This window comes from Dasypus novemcinctus, chromosome 3 (genome assembly GCF_030445035.2).
Source record: "Dasypus novemcinctus isolate mDasNov1 chromosome 3, mDasNov1.1.hap2, whole genome shotgun sequence".
In the NCBI taxonomy this organism is placed as follows: Eukaryota; Metazoa; Chordata; class Mammalia; order Cingulata; family Dasypodidae; genus Dasypus; species Dasypus novemcinctus.
The window spans coordinates 185276973-185291769 of NC_080675.1; the positions used below are offsets into that span (position 1 = coordinate 185276973).

The 14797-nt window shown below is 38.3% G+C and overlaps 1 protein-coding gene across 12 annotated transcripts in view; it reads right to left on the reverse strand.

Moving 5' to 3' along the window:
- TJP1 (tight junction protein 1) overlaps positions 1 to 14797 on the reverse strand; it is a 277704-nt gene that overhangs the window by 93567 nt on the left and 169340 nt on the right. The window contains exon 1 of one of the 12 annotated variants that reach the window (XM_058294845.2): positions 1815 to 1985. The exons of the other annotated variants lie outside the window; for them this stretch is intronic. Within the exon in view, the coding sequence (XP_058150828.2) occupies positions 1815 to 1856 (42 nt within the window). The 5' untranslated portion in view covers positions 1857 to 1985. Of the gene's footprint in view, positions 1 to 1814; positions 1986 to 14797 lie in introns of those variants that run through there. 12 annotated transcript variants of the gene reach the window in all.

The window sequence follows — 14797 nt, forward strand, 5'->3', positions numbered from 1 at the left end:
AGTCTCAGTTTTCCTCACTTATTAAAAAAAAAAAAAAAACAGGGGAAGGGGGTCGGATCTGATTATATCATCTAGGAAAAAGTCCTTCCCAGGTCTAAAATTCTATTAGACTATAATTTTAATAAGCAGACATTGAGAGTGATTACAATTTGTGGTTGTTGGATTCTGAGTTCTGCTTACATTTTAAGTCAACATCAAATGACTAGAATCACAATTTCTGAAGAAGCAAAAAGCTGCATTTCAGAATCTGCCAAGAGTTTGTTTGGTTTCTTTGTTCTAAGCTCTAGTTGGCAAAGACACTACTCAGATCACCCACTCTGAAGGGCTTGTTGCCAAAACTGCATATTCCAATTCCAGGCAGTTTCACTGTCCTTTAAGGGCTGATTAAAGATCAAGTGGGAAAGAAAGGAAGTCACAAAACTCACAAGAAAGGATGAACCTACAACTGGGAGAAGACCAAATCTAAAATAGAATAAAGCAAGTTTTCTGCAAATGGTGGAAAATTTTAACTACTGAATGTTATTTAGGCATACTGCCAGTTACACTTTACCATCCTTGCAGCTACAATTTCAAAAACAATCCATTCATTCATTCAACAAGCATTTATCAGGTTTCTGTGGAGACCAAAGTAAATTACAAGACAAATGCCCCTACCACCTGATGATGCAACTAGAAAATGACCTTGAATTAAAGGTTCAACGTGGACCAGCAGAATATCCCTGTCTACATATAATAACAGGACTTTAAAATGCTGTTTGACCTAGTGTAAGGGGGAAATGGAAAGGAGAAATGAGTTTATATGGCTATGAGTCTCTAAAAAAGAGTCTGGAGGTTGTCAGAAGGATTGCCCTTATGCATACCTGAGCAGAGTCTCAGAGACAGATAAAGTAGATACAACCCCAGGTATTGGTTCTTTTGAGGGATAAAGAGACCCACGGGTTCTATGGTCATGGCAGATGGGGTTCACTGCCATGTCAGTTGGCCCGTCTTTGGAGCTGGTGTTTCTGCGTGATGGAACTGGACTCAGATGGGATCTCTTTTCACAAGCCTTTCATGCTACTTTACTGGAATTGTAGTTGGTGCTGGGGTTTAAGATATATCTAGGGGATTTGAATCTCTGGACTGACAATATGATAGCCATGCCCTGAGCCTCAACAGACTTCAGCTCCTACACTCTGATTTATTGGACTTACCCCACTCAGCTAACATGGAATTGAAGAAGGTCAACCACCACACCATGGAGCCTAGAGTGCCTACAACTGAAAGCAGGAGGATTGCATCCAGTACCCATGTGGAATCTAAGCCCCCTCTTGACATAGATGTGCAACGGACACAACCAATCCAAGGTCCACAGAGAAAATGTGGCATTGGTGTGGGAAGGGTGGCCATGGTGGCTGCTGGGTGCGGGGAATGGGAGGAAGAGATGAGATGGGGAGGCGTTTTTGGGACTTGGAGTTGTCCTGGGTGGTGCTTCACGGACAATTACGGGACATTGTAGATCCCCCCAGGGCCCACTGGATGGAACGTGGGAGAGTATGGGCTATGATGTGGACCACTGCCCATGAGGTGCAGCGATCCCCAGAGATGTACTTACCAAATGCAATAGATGTGTCATGATGATGGGAGAGAGTGTTGCTGTGGGGGGAGTGGGGGGTGGGGGAGGTGGGGTTGAATGGGACTTCATATTTTTTTAATGTAATATTTTTTAAAAAATGAATGAAAAAAAAAAAGACAAATGCCCCCTCCCCAGGTGCCCTGTGAGAGTTATAGCACTAAATAAATGGTTTTAGAGGTGTTGTTATGGAGGACTCTACCTGCTGTGAAGACCAGAGACTAATTCCCGGAGGAAGCAGCATCTGAGTTCAAGGTTGAATGATGGGGGAGACAGGAAGCAGGGACGATGTTCCAGGAAAAGAAACCCCAAGTAGCAAGGTTATTATGATGTTGCACAGAATGCTGGTTTTAATATTGCTGACTTGTATAGTCTATGAAATAGGAAAAGGGTGAAAACAGAGGCTGCAAAGGTATCATATCACAACAGATTTCATAATGCAAAGAACTTTTAACTCCATGGGAAGATGCTAAGGAATATGAAGCAGTGTAGGGAAACGGACTTTGGCCCAGTGGTTAGGGCGTCCGTCTACCACATGGGAGGCCCGCGGTTCAAACCCCGGGCCTCCTTGACCCGTGTGGAGCTGGCCATGCGCAGTGCTGATGCGCGCAAGGAGTGCCGTGCCACGCAAGGGTGTCCCCCGCGTGGGGGAGCCCCACGCGCAAGGAGTGCGCCCGTGAGGAGAGCCGCCCAGCGTGAAAGAAAGTGCAGCCTGCCCAGGAATGGCGCCGCCCACACTTCCCATGCCGCTGACAAGAGAAGCAGACAAAGAAACAAGACGCAGCAAATAGACACCAAGAACAGACAACCAGGGGAGGGGAGGAAATTAAATAAATAAATAAATCTTAAAAAAAAATCTTTAAAAATGAAGCAGTGTAATGATATAACAAGAACTCATTCTGAAGGTTCTTATATGGAAGATGGATTTGAGTCAAGGAGACCAGTTTGAAGGAAAGAGTGAAAAGAAGTGAGAAGTGAAAAATGACTCTCAGATTTCTGAATTGGGGAGGTGATGAAAGCAGGAGGACGATTACAAATTCAATTTCAGACACACTTAATTGAATGTGCCTGTGAAAATATCAAAGCAGAGATACAGTAAGCAGACATATATGGACATGGATAGATGCATGGATGAGTATACATACATTATTTCCTAGCCATCAAAGCACAATAGTGATGAGCACGCCTAGCATAGAGATCTTAATTTCTAAATACCATTCTTCAATAAAACGAAGTAGGGTTCTTTGGTTGATTCCAAGGCTGGGACAGGAAAAATACACAATGAACCTAGAATATTACGTGGTACCAGAAATTAAGAAAATGCTAAAATAAAGATAGACAGAGAGGGTATGTTTTCCTAAAGAACACAGGAACCAACCAGGAGGAGCTTCCGTGGCCAAAGCTGAAACAATTTATACAACAAAATAATGACAATTGGATTTTAACCCACAGGATAAAGTAAATATCTGTGAGTCCATAATGGTATAATCGAATAAATAAATAGGAAAGGAACAGTTCTTCCTTACATAATTCCCAATTAATAAATGTAGAAGGAAACAGGGAAACAGATTTATCATTAGGGCAAACTCAAAAGCTATTGCAAGTAAGATCCACTGATGGATGTTATAGGCCCAAAAGATGGAGAAGTAACAGAATGAGCATAGCCTCAAAGCATCTTTTCCAAGATAATTATCCATTACACAACTAATGTCTCTTTAATGCATTTTCAAGGTAAACTTCACCAATAAGAAGACATAAACCCCTTGTTAGGATGCAACAAGGCCACAAAATTATTTTTATGGTATTCCTGCCCAAAATATATAACCTCAATCAAATGGTGAGAAAATATCAGATAAAGCAAATAGAGGGACACTTTTTCAAAAGAGTAAAGGGCATAAAAGGCAAAGACAAGAATCCATTAACAGAGTCAAAGAGAAATAACAACTAAATGCAATGTGGGATTCTGGAAAAGAAACACTGTCAAAATTCAAAACAAAGTCTATACTTTTAGTTAATATTATTGTACCAATGTTAATTTCTTGCCTTTGATAATTGTTCTTTGGTTATTTGTTAAGATGCTAACATTAAGAGACGTGTGGGGAGTGTGGGGGGATATCAGAAAGCTCTAACATTTCTGCAATTTTTCTCTAAAATTAATTCAAAATTTAAAAAATGTTTAAACCCCTCCAATTTCTAAATAATAAGACATACTTTAAAACAAAATATGAAAAGCCAAAATAACCAAAGCATCATGAAAAGCAGGCCACATTTCTTTACACTTAGCCTCCTTCCTTTACTTTAAATCCTAACATTATATGAAGCAAATTGCTAAATGCCTAAGATAAAAAGGTGATAAGCTGTGTTCCATCTGTGTTCCCCCCAATTTAATTTTCAAATGGAGGAAACAAAATCTTGCTATGATTTTGCTCAAATGGTTAAATACCAGTTTCATGGGATGAGATAAGAAAGAAATATACTATTACTTAGGTAAGCACCCTCCAAACTAACTCCAGGAAGAACTGAAAAGTCAGTCACAAATTTTGGGGTTTTAAGGGCATTCCTAATCAATGAGTGACCAGTATGGATAAATCTCACAATTTAAGTGTTGAACAGAAGTCAGACATGATAGTACATATTGTATATAGCCATTTGAGTTTAATAACAGGCAAAATTAAGGAAGATACTGCAAAAGCAACTACCAAAGGGGAACTAGCCCTACCAGAGTTTATATAATTAAATTAATAATTAAATGTGTGGTAGAGTACACGAGCAGAAAAATAGAAAGTGAAACAGAATGGGAAAGAAAAAATCCAGAGATAGATCCAAGTGCCTATGGAAAATGTGTATATAAAAAAGTGGGCACCTCAAATCACTGGATTAAAGGACTTTTTAATACACAATGCTAGAACAACTGGGCACTCATTTGGAAAAGATAAAATTGGAGCTGTACTGCACCATGCAAAAGAATAAATCCCAAATAAATTAGGGCTCTAAACGTAAAAATATAAAACCAACCCAGAGAAACAGGAGCCACTGTACATTATGGTGAGATGAAAAATGATGCAGCCACTGTGGAAAACAGTTTGGTGGTTCTTCAAAAAGTAAAACATGTAGTGATCACGTGACCCAGCAATTCCCCTCTTAGGTATATAGCCAAAACGCACTGCAAGCAGGGACTCAAACATACACCAGTGATGTTCACAGCATTATTCACAAACAAACCAAGTGCCCATCAACAGATAAATGGATAAACAAAACGTGGTAAATACATACTCGTGCAGACTGGGATCAAGTATGTCTGGACCAGTCTGTGTGGTGGTGGCCTGAGGGACCTGCGATCCCAGAACTTGTCCTACGTGTGGAAGGAGCTCACCAGCTCTCTTACAGAACACTGCAGGACAGGAGGCCGGGAATGCTGCCTGCTTAAGGACCAAATGGCTATAGTACATACAGAACTGTGTCCAGGACCATGAGGAAATTGTTTCCTAGGAAAGAGGGGGCATCCAGAATCTTGTAACTCCCAGGCCAGAAGCATGCCCAAGATAAAACACAGTGTAGAAAGACCCCTGTGCTCTGGCCTAGAGCTCTCCTCCATTTAATTGTATGCATAAGTCCTAAAGGAGAGCACTCAATCTACAAGGCTGGGAAGGCTGTTTTCTTTTTTATTCTTTTGTGGTGATGGTTGTTAGCTCCAGGCATTCAAGGAAACATAACATGAACTGAATAAAAGCTTAAAGAACAAAAAAGCCTCAGAGTCTAAATTCCAATGATAACACGTTAGAATATCAAAACGTCCCCGAAGGGCTGCAAATCATACAAAGAAACATGTAATGATATCCAGGCAAGGGAGAAGTTTAAAGTATTAGAAACCATCCATGGAGAGGACCAGACTTGGGACACACCAGACAATTTTAAAATGGCCCTAAATATACTCAAAGAGCTAAAGGAAAACAGAAAAAGAAATCAGGTAAATGAGAGGTGAACACAAAGAGAATATCAATAGAGAGTTTTGAAGAGCAACCACAGTTACAGAAATCAGAAATTCCCTAGAGGGTTTCAAGAGCAGAATGGAGCTGGCAGAAGAAAGTCAAGACCACTGAAATCACTCAGGCTGAGAAGGAGAAGTGAACAGAATGAACAGAATGAAGAAAAGTGAACAGAGACAAGGCACTGTAGGATACCATTGAGTTTAACAGTACGTGCATTGGTGGAGTCTGAGAAGTACAGGAAAGAGAAAAGGGGGCAGAAAGAATATGCAAAGAAATAATGGCTGAAACTTCCCAAATTCAACAGAAAACATGAATAATCACATCCAATATGCTCAATGTATTCCAATCAGGATAAACCCAAAGAGACCCACACCCCAGCATATTATAATCAAACTGTGAAATGCCAAAGATAAAAGAGAGAAGCAATATGCCATGGACAAGAGAGCCTCAATAAGATGTGATTTCTTATTGGAAATCATGGAGGCAAGAGGGCAATGGGAGGACCTATTTCAAGTGCTGAAAGCAAAATAGTGCCTACCAAGAATTCTAGATTTGACAAAACTTTCAAACATGAGAGCGGGATTAAAACATTTCCAGATAAGCTAAGGCTGAGGGAGTTCATCACCACTAGATTGGCCCTACAAGAGATGTTAAAGAGAGTTCTGCTGGTTGCAAGAGAAAGACAAGAGACAGGACAACTGAAAAATAAAGATCTTCAGGAAGTAGATGTGGCTTAAGCAACTAGGCTCCTGTCTACCATACAGGATGTTCAGGGCTCAATACCCAGGGCATCCTGGTGAAGGCAAGCTGGTCAATGTGGTAAGCTGGCCCACGTGGAGTGCTGTCCCATGCAGGAGTGCTGGCCCACACAGAGAGCTGATCAGCAAGATGATGCAACAAGAGACACAGAAGAGAGACAAATGAGAAGATGTAGCAGAAAAGGGAGCTGAGGTGGCACAGGAGAATGATCACCTGTCTCCCACTCCAGAAGGTCCCAGGATTGATTCCCATAGCTACCTAATGAGAATACAAACAGACACAGAAGAACACACAGCAAGTGGACACAGAGAGCAGACAATGGAAGGAGGGGGGAGAAATAAATAAATACAACTTAAAAAAAAAAAAAGAGGTCTTCAGTGAGGATAACAACATGGGTAAATAAAAATGCCAGTACTATTTTATGTTTGGCTTATAACTCCACTTTTTACTTACTATAGAATCTAAATGGCAAATGCACAATGATAAATCAGTGATTTTTGGACCCAAAATGTATAAACACATAATTTGGGACAAAAACTAAAGATCAGGTGATGGAAGAGTATAAGGACATAGTTTGTGTATACCACTGAGGTTAAGGTGGTATCAAAGCAAATGAGGGGAAGCGGAATGGCTCAATCAATTGGGGTCCCGTCTACCATATGGGAGGCCCTGGGTTCACGTCCCAGGGCCTCCTTGGGAAGGCAAGCTAGCCTGCGCCTGCAGACAGCTGGTACAGCAAGATGATGCAACAAAGGAAAACAAGCAGACACAGAAAAACGTGAAGTGAATGGACACAGAGAGCAGACAGCAAGCAAGTGGCAAAGGCAGGGGGGGGGGATAAATTTTAAAAAAATAAATAAATCTTAAAAGAAAAAAAAAGCAAAATTGTTACAGATTTAGGATGTTAAACTTAAGTCCCAATGTAACTACAAAGAAAATATTGGAGAATATGCAAACTCAGAGAGACAGAAATTAGAATAAGGTTGCCGGGGGGTAGAGGCGGAAGAAATGGGGAATTAAAGCATAATGGGTATAAGGTACCTGTCTGGGGAGATGGGAAAGTTTTAGTGCTGAAAAGCGGTGAGGGTAATGCAATATTGTGAAAGTGATTAATCCTACTGAATGGTATGCTTGGGAGTGGGAGAAATGAGAAAGTTTAAAAGTTGTACATATGGGACCAAAATTTAAAAAAAGAAAGAACTGAAGAGACAATAACAATTACACACAATACATGATCTGGATCAGATCTAGCAAGGGAGGAGAAAAGGCTCAGGGGGACATTACTGGAACATGAAAAAAAATGGAAAAAAGACTGTAAGCTTTATATCAATGTTAAATTGCTTGATCTTGCTAATTGCACTTAAGGAGGTTACATAAATAAATATCCTTGTTCTTAGGAAACATGGGATACATAACAGTATTAAGTGTTCCAGGAGCATGATGTAAAACAAGTAACACTCAAGATTTCAGAAAATGGACTGACAGATAAGCAGATAGACAGATGAACAGAATGATGTGGCAAATGTGGCAAGATGTTGAAATTGGTGGATCTGGGTATCTGTCAATGGAGAGATAGGTGTATGTTGAAGTTCTCTGTATAGGTTTTGTGTAAGACTGAAAGTATTTCAAAAATAAAAATTAAAAAAAAAAAAAAAAAACAAAGATAATAAAGTAAGTTTGAATACATACAAATAAAAAATGTTGTCATGTCCCTAACAAACAAAAAGGGGATATAAGGTGATACACATATATCTGCTCATTTATGAAAACCCAAAAAATAAAATAATTGATTACCCACAGAGATTAAGTGGGAAAGGGGTGGAAAAGAGAACGGAATGTGATTAGGGTAGTAGAAATGGGAAGAAGTAACACTTTTGAGCATTTATTTTTATATAGCTTTCACAATTACAGTAATGTTTCAAATACTCAAAAACTACAAGTAATTAAAATAAACCAGAATGAGCAGGTGGTGGTAGAAGCAAAATGGATTACAAGCAATAACCAAGGAACTTATCTATGATAAATGAATGACATAAACACACCAAAGAGAAGAGGGACAAACAGAACTAACCTAAGTAACTTTGGAAAATTGTATTTTGACTGGGTGTTAGAAGACAAATAGAACTGTACACAAATACTGTACTCTAGTTAGTAAATCTGTTTCTCACACTAGGATCCTGTAACTACAGGTACACTAGGATTAAACAAACAGTGAATATGTTGTAGCTAATAAAAGCCAGTTTCTCACTGTCAGAGAAAGAAGTTACAAAAAAAGGGAGAAGGCTAGAGTGAAAACTTTCATTGGATTGGAATCCGAGGTGCCTGTATAAATTGATGGTTTTTACTATATATACAGATAGCTAAATATAAAAACATAGATGTATATCTAGCTCTGTCCACTGAAAGGGCCTAAGAGCAATGTCACTCCAGTACCAATGAGTGCACTAGCAAAATTTAGATGGTTTCTAAATTCCATTCTCTAACAAAAGGACCTGTAAGAGGTCCTTGGATAAGTTCATGGCTGGGGAAGGGAAAAATACAGAATGAATCCCAGATGTCTTCTTGTACCGAAAATTAAGGAAGTGCTCAAAAAAGGACCTGCAGTGGTCAAAGCTGGAACAATTTGAGCAACCAATCATAGTAACAGACTGTAACCACAGAATAAAATACATCTCTGTGAATGCATACTGATATAAATAATCAGATAAATAAATGCGGAAGAAGAGACGGCCTCTCCTTCCAGAGGAATTCCAATTAATAAATATAGAATAAGAGAAATAATCACCATTAGGCAAACTAGGCCAACAGCACAATACTAATACTAATTACTGCAAACAAGATCAAACAATACAGCTGGCAGACAAAAATTTGAAGAGAAACATATTCTCGAAGAATCCCCACCCCACCCAAATATCTATCCATTCCAAAGGATAAATAACTACCTCTAACCAAAGGATCAAGGTTAACATAAGCAGGAATGAGATACACAGACATCACCCACCTTCTCCTCCTCACGAGATGATTCGCTGAGAAAGACCCACCATCACTTCTGGTGAATTCTTGACAAAAATGTACAACCTCAATGTAATCATGAGACAGCATCAGTCAAACCCAAATTGCACAACAGCCAAGAGCCACCATGGAAACTTGGAATGGATCCAGGAACAGAAAAAAAAAAAAAAGTTGCAGGAAACACTGGTGACATTCCAATGAAGTCTATAGTTAGTAATATTAATATTAATGTCTTGGTTTAAAGAATACTATGGTTGTGCAAGTTGGTAACATAAGAAACTGGTCAAAGGCTGTATGTGAACTCTACTATTTTTGCAACTTTTCTGCATGTCTAATGTTTCAAAATAAAAAGTTTTAAAGAAACAAATACTATACAGGTTTATGAAAAAATGAGCTACCTTTTTTTTAATAAAAAAGCATATTTCTATACTCACAAGAAAAAAGATTGGTTATTTTGGACTTCCTTAATTTTCCATTTTATTATTTTCTGTATTTTTTCCATATGTTCTACAATGAACATATACAAATTTTACAATCCAAGAAAATCAGTATATGCCATTTTTTGAAAACCAAAACAGGCAAAACTCATCCATGCTGCTAGAACACAAGATAGTGACAGCAGAGATGGGGTAGTTTGCTGGGTTCACAGGTGTATTCACTTTGAAAATTCATCTGTGTGTATTTATGACTTGTTTAATTTAATGCATGATGCTTTAAAATATTCCAAATAAAGTAATGTGATATTAAGGATTTTAAGTAACTTGACTGCAATGGATGAAACAAATCAAATATGCCTTCACCCATTTGTAATTTAAAAAAGGTAAACACTGATGGAACTCATTATTTTGAAAAAGAATACACACAGGAAAATAATCATTTATTCTGCCTTTCTTGTACAAACTACCACTGGATAGTCAAATGGTAGATAAGGTGAAACCTTGCATTTTAGAAATAGTCCAGCTAATAAAAAAAAGAATGTGAAAAATCTCATTTATAATTTATATTATATGTTAAAATGATCGTTGGGTATATGGGTTAAATAAATACTAAAATTAATTTCACCTGCTTTTTACTTTTTTAACATCCCTACTAGGAAATTTTAAATGATGTATTAGACCGAAGTGTTCGCTAGATTTAACTACCAACATACTGGAAAGATATAGGGGAGAGAAACACTGTAACCACCACAGCAATGCAAACAGCATAAATCCAGACTGTGAGAAATTCTACAGTACAAACAACCCTGTTTTTTCAACCAATAAAATTGTAAAGGAGGGGAAGGAGCTATGGAGATGCAAACAGGTATGGGGGAATCTTTTATTCCTAAAACACTTAGGAGATAAACAAACACAAAAGAAGGAGTTTATTTGGACCCTGATTTATTTTTAAAAACGGGAAAGCTAACATTTAAGATAATGAGAAATCTGAACACTATTTGATTTAGAAATTTATTTTTAAAGTGTAATAATGACAATGTGATTCATGTTTACTGAAAAAGCTAACATCTCTTAGTAATATGTGTGTATATATAATCACTAAAATATTAGATAAAAATGTATGATGTCTGGCATTTGCCTCAAAATAATGGGAGAAGACACATGCATGAGAGCACAGATGAAGCAAGGTACACAAACACAGGTGATCACTGTACTGGGGGTGCTAACATGGTGATTTGCTATAATCTTCATCTACTTTTACACAGGCTTGAAATCTGTAAAAAGTTTTTTTAAAAGATAGGGAACTTGAGGGGACTAGAAATTAATTACTGAACTAGGAAAGACCCAAACTAAGAACGCTGCTACCATAATTATTAAGCCAAATTTCTATGGGCTGGGCCTTCCAGCTACTGCTTCCTCTTTCAGAAAAGCAGGAAAAATGCTTTTGGGAGTTTCTAGGCCGAATTTAAGTTGGTCCAATATTACCTGGAAGTGAATAAACAAGAGTTAAAAATTTTTTTTAAAAAGCAGCTCTAATCTAGGAGGGGAGTCAGATATTACTCAAATACCAGCAGAAAAATAAAGTGCTATGAAGGGAAAGTTTCGGTTCCCAGTGCCTCCTAAAGGCAGAGTTCTGACCTTGTTTGTGGGTCAGGGCAAGGTTCTTGAGGACGAAGATCCTTGGGGTGAGCTCTAAAGGGTGAGAGATACCACTGGCAGGTCAACGAGGGATACAGATTGGGGATGCTTTCAGGAAAACAGCATGTGAAAGAGCCTCAGGGCAGGAAAGAGCTGTTCTCATTCATTCATTCATTCAAATCCCATTTGAGAGCTTATCATGTGCTATGCACTGGGTTAAACTCCGGAAATGACAGGGCACTATAAGTATGACCTTTATTTTCAATACAGCTTAGAGTTCAGTGGGAGAACCAGACAATCAAAGAATTCCACAACTAAATACATAATTACAGGCTTAAATAAGCATAACAAAGGGAAGAAAATCAGCACCAAGAGAGGAACTCTAAGAGAGGCCTGGCAAGAAGTACAGTACCTGCTAGGACCTAAGAGGAGGACAGAACAGTTTGCAAACAGGAGAGCAAGGAGAACAGAAATGCCAAACAAGGCTAGAGAACAGGCATAACAAATAATCAGCAAGATTTTACTGGCCATATTAACAGTTTGGTTCTTGAACTTCTAAAGGTTAGGAAGCCTAGGAGTTTTGGGATGAGTGTGAGTGGGGATGGGGAGGTGGGATATGAATGCTTGTGGAGGAATTAAACAGACTTGAATTTTGATAAGACTAGAAAAAAATAATTGATACCACTTAGGAAGCTATTATATGAATCCAGAGAGAGGATTATAGTGTGTGTGGTGAAAACTGAACAGAACTTGATAATCAATCATTCATCATGCTGGGTGAAAAGGATATCCCAACTGAGCCAGGTGCACTGGATTCACAATAGTCTTTTTAATCCCTATTCCCTCACCCCCACGCTAAAGATTCTCTCTCTCATTTCATGCCACTGTAATAAAATTTTCTACAGTATCTCAGGAGCCCACCACAGCACATCTTGCTAGGCTGGGACTCCTAATCTCAGGCTGACTTTGCTCGATGTCATATATATGTATCTAGAAAACCATAATTCCAATATACTTCTTCTCTGATATGAAAACGGGCTTCATTTAAATGTTTTGACAAGGCAGAGCTAACATTTCATTTGCGTTTTATAGACAAAAAAGAGCTATAAAATATAGACCCAGAATTCAGAATCCAGGGTCTAATCTCATATAGTAAGTGACAGCAAACGTAATGCTACTCAAAGATAATCTTTTCAGTCCGTATTTTACTTGAGCTCTCTGTGTAAGATCTAGCCTGCGGGCAACCCGGACCCTCTCTTGATACTCTCTTCCCTTGCTAGCATTTCTCCATGTCATACCCTGAGACCACACTAAAATTAAGAACTTCTGACTCATCGAAAGACCAGTGAGAAAACCACCAAGTGGGAAAACATATCTATAATACATGTCATGCATCCAGAAAATGATGAAATCAATAAAAAGATAACATCAAAAGGAAAGAAAACGAAAGATTTGAACAGTGACTGTACAAAAGGCCATAAACTTGAAAAGTTGCTCTACCTCATCTAGTCAAAGAAATGCAAATTAAAACTACAACCACATCATACTACAAAAACCCACCTGATTGGTTAAAGTGTTGGACAATACCAAATATTGGGTGAAAAGGGAGAGCACCAGAAACTCTCTTATACTGATGATACCAAGTGTAAAGTGGTACAGCTTTTTTGGAAAATACATTATCTACTAAAATTGAAAATACACGAAATAACCCAGCAATTCTATCTGTAAATATATATATACTTTAGAGCAGGGTTTCCTAACCAGGCGTCCATAAGCTTGAACTGAAATTCAGAAAACATTCTTGTAGGGACATGTTGTTCTGGGTGTAATATGTTTATTAAATAATACACAGTATAGTGTGGACTTAGTAAGAGGCCTGTGGTTTTCACTTGACTGGAAAAACGGGTCCGTGGAACAAAAAAGGTTAAGAACCCCTGCCTCAGAGAAATGTGTGCATATGTCACCAAGGAACATATACAAATATTCTTGATAGTATTATTATATTTTTTCGCCATGTGCCCCAGTCCACATGGAGTTTTATCTTTTACTGACATATAATTTACGATTTTATTGTCATATATTAGCCCAAATCAGGAAATAACCCCAATGTCCATCAACAGTAGAATGGATAAGGCGTGGCATATTTTTACAATCAAATACTAGCTAGCTAGCATTGAACACAGTGAACTAGAGGAACCTTAAACTTAAGCATCTTAAAAACAAAGTCAGAATCATGGCTGCCTTGGACGAGGAAGGAAACCCTATTCAAAAGAGGAAAAGGGAAAGCCTTTGGAGGAACTGGCAATATTCTATTCCTTTGACCTGGTTGGTGTTTACAAGGGGTTCACTTCATAGTAATTCTTTAATGCACATTCGCTTTATAGACTTTTACATATACGGGATTACATTTCACAATAAAAGATATTAAAAGTTAAATTAGCTGAGAATATTTAAGTCAGCCTAATTTACATAAAGATCTGGATTTATGGCTTGTGTTGAAAAACTAGAAGATCAGGCCTATTCCCTCTGTGGCAATCCTCAGCTGGAGCTGAGTAACAGCTCCTTCCTTCAGACCAATTGGCCCACTCTGGCTGTCATGACTCACCCTCCTTGTCTGATAAGGCTCACCTGACATCATTCCATATTTATGTTCCTCACACACTTAGAACACACCAACATGGCTAAGAGCAAGTGCATGTATGAATCATAACCTCAGACTTCTGCTCTGTAAAACAGAGATAATAATACCTAACAGAGCTGTGAAGATTACATGAGATAATACTCTTAGCTCAATACCTGCCAGAGTGCTTCTCATCTTATAGGTTATACATCACCAAGATGTGTTAGTTTACTTCTGTTTAAATACTCCAAAACTTGCCTCTGTTAAAAAAAAAATCAGATAGATCTTTCAAAGTTCCCTTTACACAACGCCACAGGGAAAGATTTCCTACAATCATGGCCTAAATTAAAAGGAAGCCTTGTTTTCACTAGGTTTGGTCCAAAGCACACATTTCATTCTCCCTGATCATGGATTTTAGCAGTCTGATCACTAAAACATACTTTAAGATGAGGGATTTAAGACCTTAACCATAAGGTACCCTGAAAAACAAAACAGACTTGACTGTTAAAGGTTCACATCATATGAAACTCAAAAACAGCTTACTATTCTTCACATAGTTGTTTGTATTACAATGATAGACAAATACTCTTATCTAATTCTTGTCCCTCATTTATACACACAATATTTTTCTCTAAAAAGCCACAAAAGCCCAATCTACACTATTTTTTCCCAACACTAACTTGGTAGCTGGCCCTCTGACTTAAACAAGACCATATCCTTCAAACAATAA